This window comes from Natrix helvetica (assembly GCF_964273705.1).
Source record: "Natrix helvetica genome assembly, chromosome: 2".
In the NCBI taxonomy this organism is placed as follows: domain Eukaryota; kingdom Metazoa; phylum Chordata; class Lepidosauria; order Squamata; family Natricidae; genus Natrix; species Natrix helvetica.
In genome coordinates this window covers 2,248,209-2,273,706 of record NC_138552.1, presented here as the reverse complement: position 1 = coordinate 2,273,706, position 25,498 = coordinate 2,248,209, and the positions used below count along the sequence as shown (strand labels likewise).

The 25,498-nt window shown below is 44.8% G+C and overlaps 1 protein-coding gene across 6 annotated transcripts; it reads right to left on the bottom strand.

Annotated features, from left to right (window-relative positions):
• Positions 1–280: 280 nt before the first annotated feature.
• SPMIP6 (sperm microtubule inner protein 6) lies at positions 281–22,658 on the bottom strand. Of its 6 annotated transcripts, none has more exons than XM_081945062.1 (7): positions 22,582–22,658; positions 14,450–14,597; positions 11,044–11,156; positions 9,298–9,373; positions 7,120–7,333; positions 3,545–3,634; positions 281–402 (listed from the first exon to the last, which is right to left on the bottom strand). In XM_081945062.1, exons 2-7 carry the CDS (start codon positions 14,541–14,543, stop codon positions 294–296), a joined length of 696 nt encoding a protein of 231 aa, XP_081801188.1. In that variant the 5' UTR covers positions 14,544–14,597; positions 22,582–22,658; the 3' UTR covers positions 281–293. The 6 variants fall into 6 exon arrangements, with proteins under 6 accessions (XP_081801188.1, XP_081801183.1, XP_081801184.1 ...); XM_081945057.1 differs by lacking the exon at positions 22,582–22,658 and adding an exon at positions 21,664–22,108; XM_081945058.1 differs by lacking the exon at positions 22,582–22,658 and adding an exon at positions 21,664–22,104 and having other exon boundaries at positions 7,125–7,333.
• Positions 22,659–25,498: the final 2,840 nt, after the last annotated feature.

The window sequence follows — 25,498 nt, the reverse complement described above, 5'->3', positions numbered from 1 at the left end:
TCCAATCAAGGAACCAATAAGAAGATCCTCACCAATGCTGATAGAGCAAACCCCTTGTACATAAACAGAGAACAACCCCCCTTCCATTCTAGCACTGATGGTGTTCCCTAGTTGGGTCATGAAACGTCTACCAGAAAACCGCCACGCCCGGAGAGCCCCAAGGACCCCACAAAGACATGTTTCTTTGGCTCCCTTTTGGCGGAGGCGTTGTGTGGGGGGAAAGAGAATTCAAACCAGCCACAGCAGAGTTTGTCACCAGTGGCACTTTTTAATGGCAGTCTCTCGCGACTCTCTTAATACCAACATGGCGGAGGGGGATAAGCCTCTGAAACAAACTCAGGATGAATGATAAAGCTGTCCCTCGCCGGCCCTCCAGACTTCTTAAAATGACTCGTGTCCCACCTGCAAAGAGAGAGAAGAGAATTAGCACCAGGGGTGAAATCCAGTAGGTTCTGACAGGTTCTGGAGAATCAGTGGCAGAGATGTTGAGTCGTTCGGAGAACTACCGTCCTATACCATTTCAAACAAGTGCCTGTCCAGTTTCTTCTTGGAAACCTCTAGTGCCACTCTTCCAGTGGCAAGTCGTTCCACTGGCTAATTGTTTCCACTGTCAGGAAGTTTCTCCTTAATTCTAGGTTGAAGATCTTTCTGAGAAGCTTCCAACCATTAAATAACAGAATAATAGCATTTCTCCTTAGTTCCAAGTTGCTTCCCTCCTTGGTTAGTTAGCTAGTTAGTTTAGAATCCCATTCGTGTTTTGCCAACCAACCAGCATCTTTCCAATCAATCGGAATAGAGCTGGAAGGGACCTTGGAGGTCTTCTAGTCCAACCCCTGCTCAATCAGGAGACATTATACCATTTCAGACAAGTGGCTGTCCGATACCTTCTTTTTTAAAATATTTTTTTTCTTTTTGAATAAACACAGACAGACAAAACACAACAAACATCACAAAAATATCTTCCATTACAAATTGTAAAGACTGTGTCAATTAGTTACAAAGAGCTTTTGTGTATCCCTTCCACAATTATCACCTACAATTCATATCAAGATATGTTTTAAATCAAATATATTTATATATATATATATATATATATATATATATATATATATATATATATATATATATATATATATATATATATATATATATATATATATATATATATATATTACTATCATCATACCTCAATCTTTATATGACTATGATTGTTTTTACTTCCCTTTCTATAAAAAATTCCAAAATTTAAAGCAAAACCACATGATGACATTCCGTTATCTATTCTCAATATTATCCAGCAACATTACATCTTTATGACACTTTCTAAATAAAAAATTAATTATGTTTAATAACAAAGTTTCTAGACCTCCTTTCTTAATCACTGTTTACAATTTATATCCAATTTCCCTTTTATCATGTCAATACAAATATTACATTATTATCATTATCAATCATTTATTTAACAACATCCATCATAATTTCATTTTATTTTTTATTTTTTTGGTCTTAGTTTAACTAAATTTGACTTACTCTTTTTAAAAAAATATTATAAGCTTTTATACATAAGAGAGTTTCTAAACTTCCTTTCATGATCACCATTTAGGATTTATACCAAATTTCCTCTGATCAAACCAATACATATGTGTACATTGTTATCATTATCAATTATTTATCTAACTATATCCATTATCACTTCATTTTTAACATAATGCTCTAATTTTAACTAAATTTGACTAATATTTTGTTATTAGTTTTCATATCTCAACCTGTGTCTTTCCAGTAATTGTGCAGTCTTATGTCTTTTGCCATTTGTGGAATTAGTCTTCTGGTTATTTCCTGAATCCAATTTGTGTGGACTTCTCTTCACAACTTGTTGCTTTTTGCATATCTTGTAAAATCTAGAGACCCTCCGTCCGCTTCTTTAATCAGCTTATCTTTGGTTATCAGTAGTGCTTTTGTCAAAGTTTCTCTCCTTGGATCCATCAATTCTTCTCTTTTTTCTTCTTCTAAACCTTGAAATCTGGGGTAGAGCTCCTTTCCATCTATCTTCCCTTTCCATATTCCACTCTTTCCATCTCCAACCACACTTAGTTCACTGTCAGAATCCAGAATTATCTTGCTTCTTTGTTCATTTTTCCCTTGGATTTTTAGGACTCTAACCTCCACTTTTTCCATTTGCTGGATATCTTCAATTTTTCCATTGAATTTTACTGCATTACAATCTATATTTTCCAGTCCCTTCTCAATTCTCTCTGTTGTTTCTAATAATTTTTGAATTTCAAACATAATCTGTTGTAATGTTATGATTTCTTTTTGGTGTTGTCCCATACTTCCAACTAGTAAACACTGCCACTCTAGTTTCAAAATAAGATTTTGTTTTCGCTTCTCTCCAGCTGCCAAAGAAGCATCCAAAGAGCACCTGTGTAAACAACCCATGCTCTTCTCCTTATCTCTTCTGTAAACAAGGTGAAGCCTTTGAAGTGCAAAATCAAAATGATCAAAGAGAAAAAAGAGAAAGCAATATTCCCAGGACTCAGCCTCCAACCTCCAAGTGGCAGCGTAACTTCTTTTCCCTCTGATCTTACTACCCTCTTTATATTCCTTTTATATCTTCTTTATATTCCAGGCTTAAAAGAAACAAAATTCTTAAATGGAGCAAAATAAAGAGAAAACCCCCTTCCAAACCAATATTATAAAAATAAAGAAAAAGATTTAATCCATAGGTAAAAAAAGAAATAGAAGAAGAAAAACCAATACTTTCACTTTAAAAAGTAGGAAATACTTGCAAAACTTCCGTCCATAAAAAAAAAGGATAACACACTGTCCAATATAGCTTAGTTTTGCCGCTTATTTTTCTTTTCTTTGCAAGTTTAATTTAGCTTTGATTTTTTGGGGGCAGTCTCTTTTATAACAATAAAATTTCCTCACCAGATGGACACACTTTCTCTTTCCACTTTCCTCCCGTTGTGGAGCTGTCCCAACTTCAGCAGCTTTTGGCTGCGCTTCTGTCGTCGGCAAGAAGAGATTCTCTTGGATCAATCAGGGACTTTGCAATGTCCCTGAGATCAGCAAGACGTACTCTTCCCTGTCACCGTCTCTTCGGGATGGTTTAGGTCCAAAAGGACCGTCCAGCGGCAAAAGTATCGACTGCGATCTTGGAGTTCCGAGATCGCACATTGTGTCATTGTGTCGTCAGCTCCTGTATCCCCCGATACCTTCTTAAAGAGCTCCAGTGTTGGAGCCACCACAACTTCTGGTGGCCAGCTGTTCCACTGGTTAATTGTCCTCACTGTTAGGAAGTTTCTCCTTAATTCCAGGTTGCTTCTCTCCTTGATTAGTTTCCGTCCATTGTTTCTTGTCCAGCTCCACGCGTGTGTGCGAATGCCCACTGCTCGTGCAAATGGAGCTGCGTGTGTATGCACACCTGCCGCACACACAGAATCTTTTCCCCTCCCCCCACCCTCTGGCCTGGATTTAGAGACCACGGGATTTCATTCTAGAGGGCAGGGTGCTTTTTTTTTTTTTCCAACGCAAGCTTACTTACTTAAGGTTCATATACGGGAAATATGGCGGCAGGCTTGGCAATGGAGCACTGAGCATCGTTTCCGCCTGGTGGTCGTAGTATGGGAAACTCCTGGAAGACGAGAGGAGGGAGAGAAGAGCATCATTAGAAGCTTCACTAGGCACGACACAGTGGGAAATACACTTCCGGTTTTTGGCATGTGCATTAACGCCAGCCAGCAAGACAGCAAGGTTCCTGCCATGCATGCGCAGGCGCCCATCAGCTGGGAGACCAGCTCTTCCCATTTCCGGCACTGCCGCACACATAAAAGCCAGCTGACTGTCATGTGAGCCTGCATGCCAGAAACCCAGAAGAGGAACGGGTAACATCGCAACATGGCTCCGTGTGCCACTTTGGGCATGCATGCCATAGGTTCACTGTCACGGCCCTATACCATTTCAGGCAAGTGACTGTCCAGTATCTTCTCAAAAACCTCCAGTGATGGACAAACCACAATGTCTGGTGGCAAGCGGTTCCACTGGTTAATTGTTCTCACCGATAGGAATTTTCTCCTTAATTCCAGGTTGTTTCTCTCCTTGGTTAGTTAGCTAGCTAGCTAGTTAGTTAGTTTAGAATCTCAGTGCTTTGCCAATCAGTGTTTTCACTGGTTAATAGTTCCCACGGAACTAGCTGTGCCTCTTTGAAGTGGCCGTGAAGCTGTGGCAACGATTTTCAGTTGCCTCTTGAAAAAAAGCAACTTTGGGACAACCGTGACCTGGATGGCTAAGGGCCCTATACATTATTGCCTTTGTGAGACCCCTCCCACTATAGAAAACAAAACCATGATCCAAATACAGATAGTCCTCCACTTACGACCACAATTGAGCCCAAGGTTTCTGTGGTTAAGCGAGACATTTGCTAAGTGAGTCCTGCTCCATTTTATGACTTTTCTTGGCGCAGTCGTTAAGTGAATCCCTGCAATTGTTAAGTTAGTCACATGGTTGTTAAGTGAATCTGGCTTCCCTGTGGACTTCGCTTGTCAGACGGTTGCAAAAGGGGATCACGTGACCCTGGGACACAGCAACGGTCATAAGTATGAACCGGCATCTAAATTTTGATCACCTGATCATGGGGATGCTACAAAGTTTGGAAGGGTGAAAAATGGTCATCAGTCACTTTTTCCAGTGCCTTTGCAACCTTGAACAGTCACTAAATGAACTGTTGTAAGTCGAGGACTACCTGTAACAGAGTTGCTGTCTATCCCACATTTTCCTATCTTACCAAGAGGTAGGTTGTGTTCTACTTTATCAAATGCCTTCTTGAAGTATTGCTGAATCTTGTCATGCTCCCCAAAACCGGCTTACAGGATGGCATTCCTCCTTCTTCCAAGAATATCAGAATATCTAATCCCTTTATGGCCCTTCTATTATTTCCTTCCTTTAGTCCCATCCTTGGTAAAGTATGTCCAGCTTAGGCAGGGACGATACAGACTTTGGAACCGATGGGCTAGTTGACATAGTGAACTTATCAGCTCTGAAATGTAGACTTTGAAGTTAATTTTTAATTTAACCTACATTTTCAAAATTAGGACGGAGTTCTCTGCACATAAGGAGGACAAGCTAAACACAGGGAATGCTTACCCATTTCTGTGGTCTTGGTGAAAAAATTAACATTTGTATGTTTAAGTCCCCACTGACGAATTTTTTTTCTCTCCAGCTTTGTCTCTCTCTTTCTCTCTTCATTTCTCTCTCTTTCTCTTTCCATCTCTCCCTCTCCCACTCCATCTCTCCCTCTTCATCTTTGTCTCTCTCTCCCCATCTTTCTCTTCTTTCTCCATATCTCTCCCTCCCTCTCTCTCTTTCTCTTTCCATCTCTCCCTCTCCATCTTTGTCTCTCTCTCCCCATCTCGCTCAATCTCTGTCTCTTTCTCCTTCTCTCCCTCTCTATCTCTCTCTCTCTTTCTCTTTCCATCTCTCTCTCTCTTTCTCTTCATCTCTCCCCCTTCCTCTCCCTCTCTCCCTCTCCATCTTTCTCTCTCTCTCTCTCTCTCTCTCTCTCTCTCCATCTTTCTCCATATATCTCCCTCCCCCTCCATCTCTCTATTTCTCTTTCCATCTCTCTCTCCTCTCCATCTCTCTCCCTCTTCTTCTCCATCTCCATCTCTCTGTCTCTCTCTCTGTGTCAAGATGTCAAGTTCAAGATGGGCGGACTTCAATTGCCAGAATTCCCCAGCCAACATGAAATCTCCTACCCCATTAATCTTTTAATTAAAATATACATGGTTGCTATTTAGCAATTAAAGTTATGGCTTCACTCTTGAAGCTTCCTTTGCATCCATGTGGACATTCTTCTAAAACCTTTGATGGGTCGATTGGCATGTGGAGATGGAAAACGTAACCACTGCTGTGAACCATTTTACAGAATTTGCTTATCAAGCAGTTTAGGAGATTTAATGCACAACCCCTCCTCCCCCTCCTCCCCCTCACCCCAACCCTCAAGTGGGGAGAAAACATCAGAAGAAGCTCTGATCCCAGGAACAAGTGTCTATTTGAAATCAGGGCTTCTGTAGCAGGAATTTTCTCCCCCTTCCGTCAACAGAAGCACAATGCTGACCTCCACTGTTAGTGAGACCATTTTCAGGCAGCGAGAAGGATAATTCGGAATCCAGCATTTCTCAACCTCAATGACTTTAAGATGGGTGAACATCAACTCCCAGAATGCCCCAATCAGCAAGCTTTAAAATGGGTGGATTTTAATTCCCAGAATTACACAGCCAGAAAGCTTTAAGATAGGTGGATTTTAACTGAAGGACTTCAAGTCCCAGAATTCCCCAGCCAGCATGCTTTAAAATAGCTGGATTTTAATCCCCAGAGTTCCCCAGCCCACCTGCTTTAAGACTGATGGACTTCAAGTCCCAGAATTCCCCAGCCAGCATATTTTAAGATGGTTGCATTTTAATTCCCAGAATTACACAGCCAGCAAGCTTTAAGATAAGTGGATTTTAAATATCCATAATTCTGCATCCAGCATAATTTAAGACTGATGGACTTCAAGTCCCAGAATTCCACTGGGTCAACTCCCAGAATTCCCCAGCTAGCATGCATTAAGATAGGTGGATCTGAACTCCCAGAATTCCCCAGCCAGAATACCTGTCCGTCATAACATTGCTGAGGTCAGGAAAAAAACTGTTTTGGGACCTCAAGACCAAGTCTCCACCCTGAACACAGGGAACGTCCACCCATTTCTGTGGTCTAGGTGAAAAAATTAACATTTATATGTTTAAGTCCCCACTTATGGATTTTTTTCCTCCAGTACTAAATGCGAGCTAAGCTGAGGAATTCTGGGAGTTGAAGTCCACACGTCTTAAAGCTGCCAACTTTGAAAACTCCTGTTTTTGGAGGGGACCTCAAGAGAACTTCACCTAAGTTGGTTGCTCTCCAGCTTGAAGACTCCACACGAAGGACCCTAACTCTAACTCCAGGGTGGCCTCCTGCCCCAACCCCAGGAAACCTATCTGTCGTGCCCCACTGGTCTGTCTGACCCCCCTGAGCCCACCCCCAAAAGACCCCCCAGGAGGAGTTGGAGGAAGAGAGGCTGCAGGACCGAAGCCTCCGAACCTTACAATCTTCTCAACTAGCTGGCTGATCTGCCTCTCGGTGCTGGGGGCTCCATCCACGTAGTAGTCCATTCCACGCAAGCAGTAATGGCGGCCGGTGCAGGGACTGTAGTACCCTTGGTAGGGCATCCGCCCCGGGATGGAGTATTGATGCTGGACGTAGGGAAGCTGCTTCCGAGACAAACTGTTCAACATGTTGACCACGACTTCCCGTTCTGGAGGAAAAAGGTCAGAAAGAGAGGACGGCTAGAGGGCAGAGCTGAGAGATGCTCGGTCCATCGGCAGCGGGTTCAAGGCAGGGGTGAAATCCAGCCGGTTCTGACAGGTTCTGGAGAACCCGTAGCGGAAATTTTGAGTAGTTCGGAGAACCGGCAAATGCTACTTCTGGCTGGCCCCAGAGTGGGGAGGGAATGGGGATTTTGCAGGATCCTTCCCCTGCCACACCCACTGAGCCACACCACACCCACCAAGCCACGCCCCCAGAACCGGTAGTAAAAAAAAAAAGAATTTCACCACTGGTTCAAGGCCAACCTCGGAGGGTTCAAGAAGCAACTTGGAATTAAGGAGAAACTTCCCAACAGTGAGAACAACTAACCAGTGGAACCACTTGCCACCAGAAGTTATGGGTGCCTCATTACTGGAGATTTTTAAGAAGAGACACTAGACAGTCCCTTGTCTGAAATGGTCTAAGGCTGGGATGGTGAACCTATGACACGCGTGACACAAGTGGCACGCAGCGCCCTCTCTGTGCAGCGCCAGTCATGGTCCCAGATCAGCTCCCCTGTGCATGCAGACATGCCTCCCACCAACCAGCTGGTATTTGGGTCTCTGCCGCGCAAGCGTGGGCAGTGGGGCGCATGCTGGGGGGCTGCACACCATGCGTGGAGGCAAAGCCGCGCCAGCATTGCACTTTGGGGGTGTGCATGCACTTTGGGCACTCAGTCTGGAAAAGGTTAGCCGCCATTGGTATAGGGTTTCCAGCCCGAACAGGGGGTTGGACTAGAAGACCTCCAAGGTCCCTTCCAGCTCTATTCTGATGGATTGACTCAGGGAGCAGCCCCTTCTCAGAATGCAAAATTTGAGAACTCAAGATTCAGAATAACAGAACAGAGTTGGAAGGGACCTCGGAGGTCTTCTAGTCCAACCCCCTGCTCAAGCAGGAAACCCTATCCCATTTCACACAAGTGGCTCTTAAAAGCTCAGTGATGGATCCCCCACAACTTCTAGTGGCAAGCTGTTCCGCTGGTTAACTGTTCTCAGTGTCAGGAAATTTCTCCTTTATTTCAGGTTGCTTCTCTCCTTGATTGGTTTCCACCCATTGCTTCTTGTCCTGCCCTCAGGTGCTTTGGAGAATAGCTTGACTCCCTCTTCTTTGGGGCAGTCCCTATGAGATGTTGGAAGGCTGCTATCATGTCACCCCGCGACCTCCTTTTTACTAAACTAGACATTCCAATTTCTTGCAACTGTTCTTCATATATTTTAGCCTCCTGCCCCCTAAAATTCACCAAACCTGAAGTGATAGCAACCACAGAGCCTCAAGGCTTCACAACAATGTTTTCAGATTCCCAATAAAGGAGTTTATACTTCAGGGTTGAAAGGAGGAGGAGGAGGGGAAAGGGGAGAAGGAGGAGGGGGAGAGAAGGGGGGAGCAGGAGGATGACAACTGTGGAATACTTGGTGCTCTCTGAGTTTAGTTGTCTTCTCCCAGACCTTTCATTACCTAACGTGGTAATATCATCACTGCTAGAAGGGGCTTGTATATAATCAGAGAGCAAATCCCACTCCCTTTTGGCACTGATGATGTTACCTAGTTGGGTGATGAAACGTCTGCAAGGAAACAAGCAAGCTCAGAGAGCACCAAGGACCCCACAGTTCTCCTCCTCCTCCTCCACTTCCTCCTCTCAGAAAATCCAACTCCCTTCTAGCACTGATGATGATACCTAGTTGGGTGATGAAATGTCTGCAAGCAAACCACCTAGCTCAGAGATCACTTAGGACCTCACAGTCATCTTCCTCCTCCTCCTTCTCCTCCACTCTATTCTAGTACTGATGATGTTACCTAGTTGGGTCATGAAATGCCTGCAAGGAAACAACCAAGCTCTGAGAGCTCGTAGCCCTGATTGGATAGCTGTCTTATGCCTAAATTGGGGTGAGGGAGGGAAGCTCCTGGAAGAGGTACCGTAATTGTTGAGTCGCTCAGGTTTCGGAGGGTACTCCATGGGCATCCCACGCAGAATGGCGTCCATGCCAGCCTCCTGAAAGGCAAATTTGCAACAGGTAAGTCCGTTTCTGCTGGACAGAAGATGGGCGGCAGCCGCTCCAGAGCGGAACTCGAAAAGATTCCTGATGGAGTCCTGCCTTAGTTTTAGGTCTGTATTTGTCAATCTCAACAACTTTAAGATGGGCGGACTTCAACTCCCAGAATTCCCTGGGCAGCTCATTCCCTTTTCAAAACGTGACATCATTAAAAATGGCCCAGCCCACTCCTCAAATGTAGGGAGTTCCAGGAAACCAAATTATATCAGCAATGAAATCCTAAAACAGGATCCAAGTAGTTCTTGACTTACGACCACCAAATGAGCCCAAAATTTCCCTTGCTAAGCAGAACAGTGGCTAAGTGAATTTTGCTCCATTTTACGACTTTTCCTGCCGCGGCTGTTAAGTGAATCTCTAAGGTGGTTGAGTTAGTAACACGGTTGTTAAATGAATCCGTCTTCCCCATTGACATGGCTTGTCAGAAGGTCGCAAAAGGGGATCATGTGATCCCCAGGACGTTGCAACCGTCATAAAGGTGAGTCAGTTGCCAAGCGTTTGAATTTTGATCGTCTGACCGCCCCCCCCCCCCGGGATGCTGCAACGGTCATAAGTGTGACAAATGGTCGTAAGTCACTTTTTTCACGGCCTTTGTATCTTTGAATGGTCACTAAGCAAACTATTGTAAGTCCAGGACTAACCTGTACCAGTCTGCCAACTGCTCCCCTGACCGGTTATTGATTAGGTTAGATCAATCATTCCCAAATGGATTTATACTCCTTGCCTACAGCTGGTCATTTGCATCCTTTTAGAGGGTCCTTGAGGCCACTTTGAGGTTTATCTTTGTCCTCAGAGTCGCCTGAGTGGTGCAAATGGGTGTGGAGCCTTCTTGGAACGGCTGCTACATCCTTCAGGAAACACAGCTCAACAATGTACTTCTTTTAGTAGTTCCAAGAAGACTCTACACCCATTTGCACCACTCTGGTGACCCCCAGGACAAAGATAAACAAACCTCCAAGTGGCCTCAAGGACCCCCTAAAAGGATGCAAATGATCAGCTGTCTGCAAGGAGTATAAAACGTTCCATTCCCCACCATCCAGTCAGAGCTGAAGAAGCTTCTGGGATGGGAAGTGAGACGTCTTCAAAGTAAAATCAGAAAGTCCAGTTGCCTCTTGAAGAAAAGCACCTTTGGGACAACCAGGACCTGGAGGACAGAGAATCTCTACAGACTTTTAGCCATACAATTTGGGATGAAGAGCCCTGGAATGGTGTTGGAGTAGGAATGGGTTTCCAGAGGGAAAAATTGCAGACTACAAGAACTATTTACACCACTCAGGTCACCCTGAGGACAGAGATAAACCTCCAAGTGGCCTCAATGACCGTCTAAAAGGATGCAAATGACCAGCTGCCTGCAAGGAGTATAAATCCTTCCCTTCCCCACCATCCAGTCAGACCTGGAGAAGCTTCTTGGATGAGAAGCAAAATGTCTTCAAAGAAAAAACAGAAACTCCAGTTGCCTCTTGAAAAGGACAACCGAGTGGGGAGATTCCCTATGCATGGCTTGTGTGCCCCCCCCCCCACGCAGGATAAGATTCCCCCCTGCACCCCCAACTGTTTCTTAACCTCTTCCCCACTCCTGGAGAAAAGCAGCTCCCGCGTGAGCGTGGCTTACCCTCGGGATCCGTGGCAAGTACGTGGTATACCGGTTCCAGGCTGCGCTGTTGTACGGCCCGGTCCTCCACGTTGCGTATCGGTCGTTGCCGACAAAGACCGGGTTGAATTTTTCTGGGTTTGGAAGAGAAAGGAGGTTTTTCAGGAAATGGGGAGTTGGGGGGGGGGAAGCAGGAGACCCCAAGCGGAAGGGAGAGGTGGGGGTGGCATCCGAAGTATTGAGGGCACGGCGGGAATTATTCATTTATTTGTTTGTTTGTAAAATGTATTGGCTGCCAGCTTACCATAGGGAAGTTGCAGTGCATATACCGTTAAAAACATTAAAAAAGGTATTAAAACCAAGGACACATGGGGAGGGTGGGAGCGGAGTGGGAGGGGACGATGGGATCTGTTCAAGGGTGGATTTTGAATTTTTTTACTACCGGTTCGGTGGGCGTGGCTAGATGGGGGCATGTGACTGAGTGGGCATGGCCAACTTGGCATCACTCACGCACACTCAGTCACATGACCCCGTCACCAAGCCATGGCGAAAAGTTTTGACGGGGGGGTGGGGGGCTCTCCAACCTCACGGGAGCTCCTACAAATTACCCAGTAAGGAAAAAATGGTTTTGTCTTCCCCGGCCCTCGGGAGCTCTCTGCAGGCTTCGGCAGGGCTGGGGGAAGGGAAAAAGGCCTCCGTTTTTGCAAAAAATGGGTGGAAAAGTCAGTTTTTCACAAAAACGGAGGCATTGTTCCCTTCCCAAGCGCTGCCGAAGCCTGCAGAGTGCTTCTGGAGGCTGGGGAAAGACAAAAACGCCTCCTTTTTTGCAATAAAACGCCCCATCTCTGGGACCTCTCTGGGACTGGCATGCGCACCCCATTAAAAAGGGGAAATAATGACAGTTTCTCAGTGAAAATAAAAATGGTGCCACCCAGGATAGAACCGGTACGGTTACGTCCAGCCGAGTTACTACCTATTTGGCCGAATCAGGCTGAAGCCATAGGAACCCACCCCTGTACCAGGCCGTGGCCTATTTGCAACTGGGCCGTGTGAGTGGTGAGCAGGTGTGTGGGGGGGCACGCAGCCCCACTCATGACTGTGACGCCCCAAAAGCTTCTCTCTGACGTGAGTGGAGCTGCGCACACGTGCACTCCGGCCTGCCACCCATGTGGCCCGGTTCCCCCCTCTGCCCCCAGCCAGGTCGCCAAGCCACCAACTGTTTCCTGCTTGAGCAGGGGGTTGGACTAGAAGACCTCCAAGGTCCCTTCCAACTATGTTATTCTGTTAGTTGCTAAGCAAGACAGTTGTTAAGTGAGTTTGCCCCTTTTTGCCAACTTTCCTGCCACGGTTGTGAAGTGAATCACTGCAGTTGTTTCAGTTAGTGACACGGTTGTTAAGTGAACCTGGCTTACCCGTGGATTTTGCTTGTCAGAAGGTCGCAAAATGGGATCATGTAACCCCAGGAAACTGTGACCATCATAAATACAGGTAGTTCTCGATTTATGACCACAACTGAGTCCAAATAATTTCTGTTCGTAGGTGAGAAATTCGTTTAGTGAGTTTTGCCCCTAAAATATATGACCTTTCCTGCCACGGTTGTTAAGTGAATCACTGCAGTTGTTAAGTGAGTAGCATGGTTGTTAAGTGAATTTGGCTTCCCCATTGACTTTGCTTGCCAGAAGGTCGCAAAAGGGGATCACGTGACCCCGGGGCATTCCAACCATCATAAATACGAGTCAGTTGCCAAGCCTCCAAAATGTCACCATGGGGGAACTGCAATGGTCGTAAGTGTAAAAAACAGGCATAAGTCGCTTTTTTCAGCGGTGGTGCAACTTTGAACGGTCACTAAATGAATCGTTGTAAGTGGAAGACTACTTGTTATGTCTTGTGTGTTCTTCCTTCTGCTCTTTAGGCTAAGGCAGCCGTTTCTTCCCTTCTTTCAGCTGCTAAAAGTAGGAGAAGATCGCCCCCAAATGTTTCCTGACGACAGACTTTGAAATGTCAGCCGCAATTAGAAAAGACGGGGATCAAACGGATTCATCGCACGGCGTCTCCAAATTGGGTGACTCAGGATTCCTTCATTGGCTCAATAATAGAACCTGCGTAGATTTTGCTTCACCTGGAAACTCTCCAAATTTATCAGGGCTGACAAACGCTGAGAAATCCTTTTTAGCTGTGAATTCTCACAAGGAAAGAAGACCCCCAACATCTGGCCGGGCCAGAGAGCGGCAGGTACAAGGTCTATGCGCAGGGTTGACAACTATGGGCCTTTACAAACTCCGGACTTCAACTCCCAGAATTCCTCAGCCAGCAAGCTTTGAGATGGGTGGACTTCAACTCCCAGAATTCCCCAGTCAGCAAGCTTTGAGATGAGTGGACTTCAACTCCCAGAATTCCCCAGCCAGCAAGCTTTGAGATGGGTGGACTTCAACTCCCAGAATTCCCCAGCCAGCAAGCTTTGAGATGGGTGGACTTCAACTCCCAGAATTCCCCAGCCAGCAAGCTTTGAGATGGGTGGACTTCAACTCCCAGAATTCCCCAGCCAGCAAGCTTTGAGATGGGTGGACTTCAACTCCCAGAATTCCCCAGCCAGCAAGCTTTGAGATGGGTGGACTTCAACTCCCAGAATTCCCCAGCCAGCAAGCTTTGAGATGGGTGGACTTCAACTCCCAGAATTCCCCAGCCAGCAAGCTTTGAGATGGGTGGACTTCAACTCCCAGAATTCCCCAGCCAGCAAGCTTTGAGATGGGTGGACTTCAACTCCCAGAATTCCCCAGCCAGCAAGCTTTGAGATGGGTGGACTTCAACTCCCAGAATTCCCCAGCCAGCAAGCTTTGAGATGGGTGGACTTCAACTCCCAGAATTCCTCAGCCAGCAAGCTTTGAGATGGGTGGACTTCAACTCCCAGAATTCCTCAGCCAGCAAGCTTTAAGATGAGTGGACTTCAATTCCCAGAATTCCCCAGTCAGCAAGCTTTAAGATGAGTGGACTTCAATTCCCAGAATTCCCCAGCCATTTGTGGTTCTCTAATAAGTCATGGTTGAGCAAATCAAGGCTTAGTGTAACAGAGGAATGCAGATATACAGGTAGTTCTTGACTTACAACCGTTTGTTTAGTGAATGTTTGAATTTACAACGGCACTGAAAACAGAGATTTACAACCAGGACCCACATTTAATATGTGTCGCTGCATTCCCCAGGGTCATGTGATCAAAATTTGGGGTCTTGGTAACCAGCATGCATTTATGAAGTTTGCCATATCCCGGGATGAAGGCTTCCAACCAGCACTTAATTAACAACCATGGCAAAAAAAGATCCTAAAACTGGACATGACTCAGTTAACAACCAATTATGGTCATAACTCAAGGTCTACCTCCATCAAGTTGTAACAAGGGTCAAAGAGAAGGAGTTGATGACAACTTGAGTACCTTCTTCGCGGGACACCCAATATTTGTACGGCCGGTAGGCCGTTGGTTCTATCGAGTGCTTGTAGGAGTAGTCCTGGACTGCCTTTTTCACCATCTTCTCCAGGTGGGCTTGGTCAATGGGATGGTCCACTCTGGGTATGGTCAAGCCCTGCGGACAGAAGGAGAGCAAGTCAATTGGTTGAGATGAGGAAGATGACTTTGGCAGCTTTGGAGGAACCATTTCTGGGCAGACGACCTCTCAAGTGGGGAGTGTAGACGCCTAGAATTGAAGAGTTGGCAAGGCACTCTGTTTCTCCTCTACTACTCCAACGTTACTCAACCTTGGTAAAAAAAATTCATTTTTAAATTTTTTTATTCTCTTACATACCATTTTAAGTATACATTCACATAATTGTTATTCTTCTTTCCATTCGTCATTCTTATATATTTGTTATTCCATTTAATAAGTTATAATATACAGTTTGGGTTGCTTTGTTTACCATCCCTTCCTCCTGTTGTAACATCACCTTCTTTGCCCTTTCTTTTCTCCTTTCCTCCCTTCTCTACTTCCTTCTCTCCTCCTCTCCTTTCCCTTCCTTCTTCCCTTACCTTTCTCCTACTCTTCCTCTTCCTCTTCCCCTTCCTACCCTCTCTCCTCTCTTTCTCTCCCTTCCACCCTCCTTACCTCTTTCTTCTTTCCCCCATCTTCCATTCATTCTCTTCTCTCTCTTTCTTTTTCTGTTGTTATAGGTGCCTCTTTCAAATCTCCGTTTATGTTTCCTTGGGATGGTGTTTCCGTCAACCCAAATATAATTTGATATCATTTCTTATTCCCTTACCTTCGCTAATCTATCCTAACTATATTCCCCCCCCCTTTATGTCTCGCTCTTAGATATATACTTATATATTTAATATTTTCTTTTCTGTTTTCCCCCTCTTCCCCCCCCCCCTTTTCATTTAATGGTGCATTGTCTGGGTTCTGTATCTTCTCCTTACTTTCTTTTCTAACTTCCTTTCTCTAGCCAATCATAGAATCTTCCCCATGTCTTGAAGTACACCGATTCCTCTTTATCTTTTATTAGTATTGTCAACCTGTTCATCTCTGCACAATCTAGTATCTTTTTTATTATCTCTTCATCTGTTGTAACTTATTTAATTTCCAATTTTGGGCAAATACAATTCTCGCTGCTGCAGTTACATGGATAATCAAATAAGTATCCTCTTTCTTAAGTTTCTCTGGGATAATACCTAGTAAAAATATCTCTGGTCTAAATTCTATTTCTTGTTGTAACATTTTCTCTAGCCATACTCTTATTTTAGTCCAATATTTCCTTGCTTCTGCACATGCCCACCATATATGATAATAGGAACCTGTTGCTTGTTGACATTTCCAACATTTTGCTGACTTGTCTTTAAACATCTTTGCTAATTTTTCCGGTCACATGTGCCATCTGTAAGCCATTTTGTATAAGTTTTCTTTGTAAGCAGCTGACATGGTTAATTTATAGTTTGTTTCCCATAGTTGTTGCCACTTTTCTAGCTCAATCTGTAGCCAAAATTCTTTGCCGAAGTTAACATTGCATCTTTAACCATTTCTTCTTCCAGCCTAGTTCTTATTAGATGGCTATATACTGTATTTTTCGGAGTATAAGACGCACCAGAGTATAAGACGCACCAAGGTTTTGAAGAGGCAAATTTAAAAAAAAAGGTAGATAGAGGGATAAAGAGGGAGAGAAAGGTAGGTAGGGAGAGAGAGAGTAGTTAGGTAGGTAGATAGTTAGATAAAGGGATAGAGAGAGAGAGAAATACAGTAGGTAGGTAGGGAAAGAGAGAGTAGGTAGGTACATAGGTAGATAGAGGGAGAGAGAGAGAGAAATAGAGAGAGAAATACAGTAGATAGGTAGGGAAAGAGAGAATAGGTAGGTACGTAGGTAGATAGAGGGAGAGAGAAATACAGTAGATAGGTAGAGACAGAGAGAGAATAGGTAGGTAGATAGAGGGAGAGAGAGAGAGAAATACAGTAGATAGGTAGGGACAGAGAGAGAGTAGGTAGATAGAGGGAGAGAGAGAGAGAGAAAGAGAAATACAGTAGGTAGGTAGGGAGAAAGAGAGAGTAGGTAGGTAGGTAGATGTTTCCAGGTGTATTTATCCATGTGCTGGAGAAGGAAATCGCTGACAATCTGTAACACCTAAGACTTTGTTTCTGCTGGCACAGCACTTGATCAATCTAATTCTCATCAATCAGTTGAAGAGCTTTCCAAAAGGAAAAAATAAGTTTTTGCACTCTGCAAACCTCCCAAAAACGGACTGTTTTTTTGCGAAAACAAGCACATTTTTTTAAAAAAGAGGCATGAATAGTCTTTGGGGGGGGCTTACAGAGTGCCCCAGGGGAAAGGCAAAAAACGAGCAAAAAATGGCCCGTTTTCCACAAAAACGGGCCCGTTTTATGTCAAAATAATTGCATGCATAGCCTTATGGAGGCTTATAGAATGCTGATGGGGGCTGGGGGGGGGCAAAAAACGGGCCGTTTTTTGCTCATTTCTGCCCTCCCCAGCCCCCAGGAGCTCTCTGCAAGCCTCCATAAGGGTATGCAAGGCCATTTTGGTGAAGGGGGCGGGGCTTCAGGAGGCAAAAATTCTGTATTCAGTGTATAAGATGCACACAGATTTTCAGCACCTTTTTTGAGGAAAAAAGGTGCGTCTTATACTCTGAAAAATACAGTAATTTCTTGATTATTCTTCCTTCCTTTCCCATAAGTCTCTTATTCAACTCTGAACTTCCCAAGTTAAAACCAGACTCCCTTTTATCTTTTTCACATCTTGATTGTATTTGCAATTGTCCCAACCATCCTATATCAACCCCTTGTTCCTCTAATTCTTGGTTTCTTTTAGTCCCCCCCCCTTTCTGTTAAGATATCTTTATATCTAATAATATTTTTCATACTACTAGTATTTGGATGTGTCAATGCTTCCATTTTTGAAAACCACAATGGTATTTCTAAATAATGTTTCCCTTTTACTCTTTCTCGTGTTAATAATCCATTTCTAACATAAAGTCTTTGACAATAACCATATGCCTTACTTTTACCATACCACAAAAAGCATGCCAAGCCTAGTTGCAAATCAAGGCCCTCTAATGTTAATAATCTTGTATTTCTCAATAAGATCCATTTTTTCATCCATATTGGTCCCGCTGCTTGATAATACAATTCCCAGTTTGGTAATCCAATCCACCTTGAGCTCTTGTATTTTGCAACATTTTTATATTAATTCTTGCTTTTTTCCCTTGCCATATGTATTTCCCAACTATTTTATTTATACTTTCAAAGTATTTTTTTCCTCTAATTTTATTGTTATTGTTTGGAATAGGTATAACAATCTGGGTAACATATTCATCTTTACTGCAGCTATTCTTCCCATTAATGATAATTGTAGGTTTTTCCATCTTTCCAGATCTATTTCTATTTGTTTTCTCACTTTATAATAGTTATCCTCCTTTAATGTTACATACCTTGATGTCAACTGGATACCCAAATATTTCACTTTTTTCACCACCTGCATGTCCAGTTTGGTAAATTTAACATAGACTTGGACTTCGACTCCCAGAATTCCCCAGCCAGCATCTGTAGATTTCAACTCCCAGAATCCTGCCGGATGGGTCACACTCTCTCAATATTTGGAGGCCTAGGCCAGCATTTCTCAAACCCTGACAAGTTTAAGATGGGTGGACTTCAACTCCCAGAATTCCACTGGCTGGGTCCCATTCTCTCCATGTTTGGAAGTCTAGTGTAGTGTTTCTCAAACTGTGGCCATTTTAACATGGGTGGACTTCAACTCCCAGAATACCTCTGGCTAGAGTTCTCCTCCCAATGTTTGGAGGTCTAGTTTATCGTGTTTCAGATGACTGGACTCATCTTTATCTCTCTGTGCCCGTTGATGGCTGATTCATCTGAGTACCAGGCTTCCTCGAATTCTCTAGTTTTAGATTGAGAAATGATAGTTTTTAAGTCAGAAAGCATGATGGAAAGTCAGAAGAGAGCACCAAGGACTTCACAATGTACTACTGCTCCTCCTTCCTGCAAACCCCCCTCCCTTCTAGCACTGATTATGTCGCTTAGTTGGGTTGTGAAAAGTCTGCAAGAAAACAACCAACCTCAGGAACCCCAAGAACCTAAATTTCCACCTTCACAACCTCTCCAGGACACCCTAAGGAAGGACTTTCAACTCCAGAGGGATCCAGAAACCAAAGCTCTCCACTGCGAGGGAAAGGCTGCTGGGAGACTCACAGTTGTGAAGGATTGTGAGGCTCTTCCAGGTAGCAAAGGCCAGGAAAACTAATTCTAAACGTCAGAGAGGAACTATCGAGGTAGCTTGTAGTAACAGAATCTTGAAAGATCTGGCTGTGATTTCCCGTCGGTTCCTTTTATACCACAGGGAGTTAAGGTGGAGCTAAGCCTCGTTTCCTTGGCTTAAAGTATGTTTGGCTGGGTGTTGTAGTAACTGTCTCTGTTTGGTTCCAATAAGGTCATCTCTGAGCTCCTTTAGAGGGTGAGATCTTGATGTGTGTCATTCACACGAGCCATCAAGAGGCAGAGGTGGCCCTTGACCTGCAACTTCCAACCACAATTGGTCGTCTAAGCAAGGCAGGTGTTAAATGAGCCATGTCTGATTTGACAATATTTGGGGCTATTTTTCCTAACTGAAAAAATGTAGGTTAAATTAAAAATTAGAGTGAGAGATAGTCAGAGTTAGAGAGAGGGTCAGAGTGAGCATGAGATACAATACAATACAGAGTTGGAAGGGGACCTTGGAGGCCTTCTAGTCCAACCCCCTGCCTAGGCAGGAAACCCTCTACCATTTCAGACAAATGGCTATCCAACATCTTCTTAAAAACTTCCAGTGTTGGGGCATTCACAACTTCTGGAGGCAACTTCTGTTCCACTGATTAATTGTTCCAACTGTCAGGAAGTTTCTCCTCGGTTCTAAGTTGCTTCTCTCCTTGATTAGTTTCCACCCATTGCTTCTTGTTCTACCCAAGGGTGCCTTGGAGAATAGCTTGACTCCCTCTTCTTTGTGGCAACCCCTGAGATATTGGAAGGCTGCGATCATGTCTCCCCTAATCCTTCTTTTCATTAAACTAGACATACCCAGTTCCTGCAACCGTTCTTCATAGAGAGAGAGAGAGTGAGAGAGAGAGAGAGTGTGAGAGTCAGAGAGGGAGAGTGAGCATGAGACAAAGAGAGAATGAGTGTGTGTGTGAGAGAGAGAGAGTTAGAGTCAGAGAGTGTGTGAGAGAGAGAGAGACAGAGAGAGAGAGAGAGACAGAGAGAGAGAGACAGAGTGAGAATGAGTGTGAGAGAGAAAGAGAGAATGAGAGAGTGAGCATGAGAAAGAGAGAGAATGAGAGAGTGAGCATGAGAGAGAGAGAGAGAATGGGAGAGAGAGAGAGAATGAGAGAGAGAGAGAGAGAGAGAGAGAGAGAGAGAGAGAGAGAGAGAGAGAGAGAGAGAGAGAGATCTATGCTGACATTTGGTGACTACTACAATATTTTCAAGGTACCACAGATGGGTATAGTTATTATCTCCTCTCAAAGAAAACTCATTAACCTTTGGCCCAAACACCATCTCTTCCGTAGCCTTAGAAGGCATCACACCTGGTCTCGGACGTTTACAAATCCCACACATTTAGGATCATAAGGTACTGCCAGACTCTGGAATCCTTATCTTTTGCAATCAACTCAAGGAAAAGGTCTCATAGTTGTGCCCTAAACCAGTATCTCAGGGGCTGCCACAAAGAAGAGGGAGTCAAGCTATTCTCCAAAGCACCAGAGGGCAGGACAAGAAGCAACAGATGGAAACAATCAAGGAGAGAAGCAACCTGGAATTAAGGAGAAATTTCCTAACAGTTGCAAGAATTAGTCAATGGAACAACCTGCCTTCAGAAGTTGTAGGTGCTCCACCACTGGAGGCTTTCAAGAAGAGATTGGACAACTGTTTGTCTGGAATGGCATAGGGTCTCCTGCTTGAGCAGGGGATGGACTAGAAGACCTCCAAGGTTCCTCCTAACGCCGTTACTCTGTTCTTTTTTTTCAACCAGACCTTCGCAGTCTTGGTGATTGGGAGAAGGTTCTATGAGTTGGCTCCAACACACAAATCTCCAAACCCCAAAAGTGTGTGTGTGTATGGGGGGGGGGGGGTTTAGTTAGAAACCAGCCCTTAGATTGTGCAGAGATGAACAGGTTGACATTGAAAATAAAGGATAAAGAGGAATCGGAGTACTTCAAGACATGGGGAAGATTCTATGATTGACTAGAGAAAGGAAGCTAGAAAAGAAAGTAAGAAGAAGATACAGAACCCAGACAATGCACTATTAAATGAAAAGGGGGGGAAGAGGGGGAAAGAGGGGGAAAACAGAAAAGAAAATGTTAAATATATAAGTATATATTCGAGAGCGAGATATAAAGGCGGGGGAAAAAACATAACTAGGCTAGACTAGCGAAGGGAAGGGAATAAGAAATGATACCAAATTATATTTGGGTTGACGGAAACACCATCCCAAGGAAACATAAACTGAGTTTTGAAATATACACCAACAACAATAGAAAAAGAAAGGGAGAGAGGAGGAGAGAATGAAAGGAAGACAGGAGAAAGAAGAAAGAGGTAAGGAGAGGAGGATGGAAGGGAGAGAAAGAGAAGGAGAAGAGGGTAGGAAGGGGAAGAGGAAGAGTAGGAGTAGGGGAGAGGTAAGGGAAGAAGGAAGGGGAAGAAGAGAAGAGAAGAAAGAAAGAAGTAAGGAGAGGAGGATGAATTGGAGCGAAAGAGAAGGAGAAGAGGGTAGGAAGGGGAAGAGAGGAGTGGGGGAGAGGTAAGGGAAGAAGGAAGGAGAAGAAGAGGAGGGAAGGACAAAAGAAGTAAGGAGAGGAGGATGGAAGGGAGAGGGAAAGAAGGAGAGAGGTTAGGTAGAGGAAGAGTAGGAGGAGAAAGGTAAGGGATGAAGGAAGGGGAAGGAGAGGAGGAAGGAAGGAAGTAGAGAAGGGAGGGAGGGAGAAAAGAAAGGGAAAAGAAGGTGATGTTACAACAGGTGGAAGGGATAGTAAATAAAGCAATCCAAATTGTATATTATAACCTATTCAATGGAATAACAAATATATTTCAATCTGACATTTAGGAGTCCTCCTTATCTCCTCCACCCGGCCCTTCTGGGGGATTCATCATCGGATACTCCGCAATGGATTACCTTTGAGATATGTTCGTTTGGGGTCCATTGCTGGACGGAGGGCTCCTGGTAGATGTGTTTCCTAACCACCGGCACCCGGAAGGAGTCTGTGTAGGTGCTCAGCGGCGTTTCGGTTTTATGCGCAAAGATGAACATGGTTCCAGAGGGGAATCCTCCAAAGATGCTCCCTTGGACGTCAGCCTAATTCTCTGCAGCTCTCTAGATAGGCTATCAAAAGGGGTTTGGGGCATCACCCCGCCTTCGGCCGATAAGAAAATAAAAAGGGGGACTCTTTGTACTCTACTAACTAACAACTACTGGCTGCTAATGGCCCTCCAAGCTCACTCACCCTTACACGGGCTCTGCCTCAGCTGTGATGTCACAGTCACGGAGAGCAGCCATAATACAGGGGAGCAGAGAAGAGTGCAGGGGGGAGGGAGGGAAGGAGAGGGGCTTTTTCCCTGGGGAACCTGCCTTCTGGATTGGGGTACCCCCATCCAAGGCCCACCCACTAGGCGTTGCTTCCCTCTGCAAAAGAGGATCTCAGTGTTCCGTAACTGGCTGCTGTGAGGAATGTTCGAGAGAAGAGAATATTTCTAGCTCAGACGTTTCAGGGCCCAACTAGGGAACATCATCAGTGCTACAGTGGCATCAGTAGTACTCCTCACACAGTACCACTGATGGTGTTCCTTAGTTGGGTATTGAAACGTCTGCCAGAAAACAGCTATCAAGGACCCCATAGTTGTCCTCCTCCCCCTCCTCCCCGTGTCCCACTTCCTTCAAGCACTGATGATGTTACCTAGATGGGTCATGAAATGTCTGCAAAAAAAAAAACCAAACTCAGAGAGCATTAAGGAGCCCACAGTAACTCTCCTCCCCCACTCCTCCTCTTCCTCCTCCTCCCCAAGTCCCACTTCCTTCTAGCACTGATGATGTTACCTAGATGGGTCATGAAATGTCTGCAAGAAAACAACCAAACTCAGAGAGCATTAAGGAGCCCACAGTCGTTCTCCCCCTCCTCCCTCTCCTCTTCCTCCCCCTCCTCTTCCTCCCCAAGTCCCCCTTCCTTCTAGCATTGATGATGTTACCTAGATGGGTCATGAAATGTCTGCAAAAAAACAACCAAGCTCGGAGAGCATTAAGTAGCCCACAGTCACTCTCCTCCTCCTCCTCCTCCTCCTCCTCCTCCTCCTCCTCCTCCTCCTCCTCCCCCTCCTCCTCCTCCTCCTCCTCCAACACCACATCCTCCTAGCACTAATTATGTTGTCCAGTTAGGTTTTGAAGCATCTGCACAAAAACAACAAGCTTAGAGAGCATCAAGGATCCCACACAGAAGTGGTTGCTCCCGGTTCAGCCCGGATCGGGAGAATCAGGAGTGGCGGAAATGGAAGGCTCCTCCCGGATGTTTCTGACCATGAGCAAACCAGTAGTAAAAAAGATTGGAAACCCAGCACTGATCCCACAGTGCTCCTCCACACATGACCCCTGGACACTGCAATGGTCATAAATATGAAACAGTTGCCAGGTGTCTGAATTTCGATCACATGACTGTGGGGATGCTTTCCCGGTCGTTAAGTGTGAAAAATGGTCATTTCCCCCGCCATTTTTTTCAACGGTCACTAAACGAATGGTTGTAAACCAAGGACAACCTGTAAGGATGAATTGGTCACTTACATCTTATTGCTTTAGGACACATTAGAATTTATTGAACTACTAGGAGGACAGTAAAAAGATATTATCTACTACTAGATAAAGTAGAAAAAAGTGGGTTGGACAGCATCACCACCAGATGGATTCGTAACTGGCTGACCAACCGCACTCAACGTGTAGTTCTCAATGGAACTGCATCTACATGGAGGGAAGTATGCAGTGGAGTACCCCAAGGCTCTGTTTTAGGCCCAGGACTCTTCAACATCTTCATCAATGATTTGGATGAGGGAATAAATGGGGAACTCATCAAATTTGCAGATGACACCAAGCTGGCAGGAATAGCCAACACTCCAGAAGATAGGCTAAAGATACAGAAGGATCTTGACAAACTTGAACATTGGGCACTATCTAATAAAATGAAATTCAATGGTGAAAAGAGTAAGGTTCTACATTTAGGCAACAAAAACGGAATGCACAGGTACAGTATAGGTGGTACCTTGCTCAGTAGTAGTAACTGTGAAAGGGATCTTGGAGTCCTAGTGGACAACCATTTAAATATGAGCCAGCAGTGTGCAGCAGCTGCCAAAAAAGCCAACGCAGTCCTAGGCTGCATCAACAGAGGGATAGAATCAAGATCACGTGAAGTGTTGATGCCGCTTTATAATGCCTTGGTGAGGCCACACTTGGAATACTGCATTCAGTTCTGGTCGCCACGATGTAAAAAAGATGTGGAGACTCTAGAAAGAGTGCAGAGAAGAGCAACAAAGAAGATTAGGGGACAGGAGACTAAAACACATGAAGAACAGTTGCAGGAACTGGGTATGTCTAGTTGAATGAAAAGAAGGACCAGGGGAGACATGATAGCAGTCTTCCAATATCTCAGGGGTTGCCACAAAGAAGAGGGAGTCAAACTATTCTCCAAGGCACCTGAGGGTAGAACAAGAAGCAATGGGTGGAAACTAATCAAGGAAAGAAGCAACTTAGAACTGAGGAGAAATTTCCTGACAGTTAGAACAATTAATCAGTGGAACAGAAATTGCCTTCAGAAGTTGTGAATGCCCCAACACTGGAAGTCTTTAAGAAGATGTTGGATAGCCATTTGCCTGAAACGGTATAGGGCAGCGATGGCGAACCTTTTTTGGCTCGTGTGCCCCAAGTGGGGGGAGCGCAGGGGAGTCGTGTGCGGGTGTGCCGCACCCATAATGCAATGCGCGAACCCCCCAGTGCGCATGCACGCACTACAGGCGCTCCCCCTCCCATTTTTACATGCTTTTTTCGCCCTCCCCAGGCTCCAGAGGCTTTGTAGGAGCCTGGGGAGGGTGAAAAGAGCATTTCCCCCCCCGGAGGCCCTCCAGAGGCTTTAGGGACCATCCGGAGGCTTCCCTGATGCCTTTGGAGCGCTCAAATGACTCTTTGAGCAAACCGGAAGTCACTTCCGGTTTGCTCGGAGGGTCGTTTTAAGCGTTCTGAAGGCTTCAGGGAAGCCTCGGACGGTCCCTGAAGCCTCCAGAGGGCCTCTGGGGGGCATGGAAGGCTCTTTTCGCCCTCCATAGGCTCCTATAAAGCCTCTGGAGCCCGGGGAGGGCGAAAAATGGCTTTAAAAAAGGGTGAACTCAGCTGGCCAGCGCGTGCATGCGCGCTGGCCAGCTGACAGGGCAGCGCCTCGCGTGCCCTGACAAATGGCTCTGCGTGCCACTTGTGGCACGCGTGCCATAGGTTCGCCATCACTGGTATAGGGTTTCCCGCCTAGGCAGGGGGTTGGACTAGAAGGCCTCCAAGGTCCCTTCCAACTCTACTATTGTATTGTATTGTATTGTATTGTATTGTATATTCTGTTTACATCTTGAATAGAAAAAATATGCTACTTTTTCTACATTTATGGCTGACTGGAAAAAACCTTATATAGACTATTTTGGCACGAAATAGTAAGGGAAAAATTCATTTGTAGTTTTAATGATCAGTAAAAAAAATGGATAATAAAAAAAGCTTTGAGCTTTTTTTTTGGTAATCACAGAGTAAAGAGATAATTTTAAAATCATAGCTGCAGAGAAAATGGGAAACTTTTTAAAATGTCTTTTTATTTTTTACTGCCGTTTTGTGTGTGGTTTTTGTTTTTGTTGTTGTTCCTTCTCTCTCTTTCTTTGTTCTCCCTATTTTGTACTAGCTGGTGTGAGTTTTTGTGTTCCCTTTAAAACTTCCAATAAAA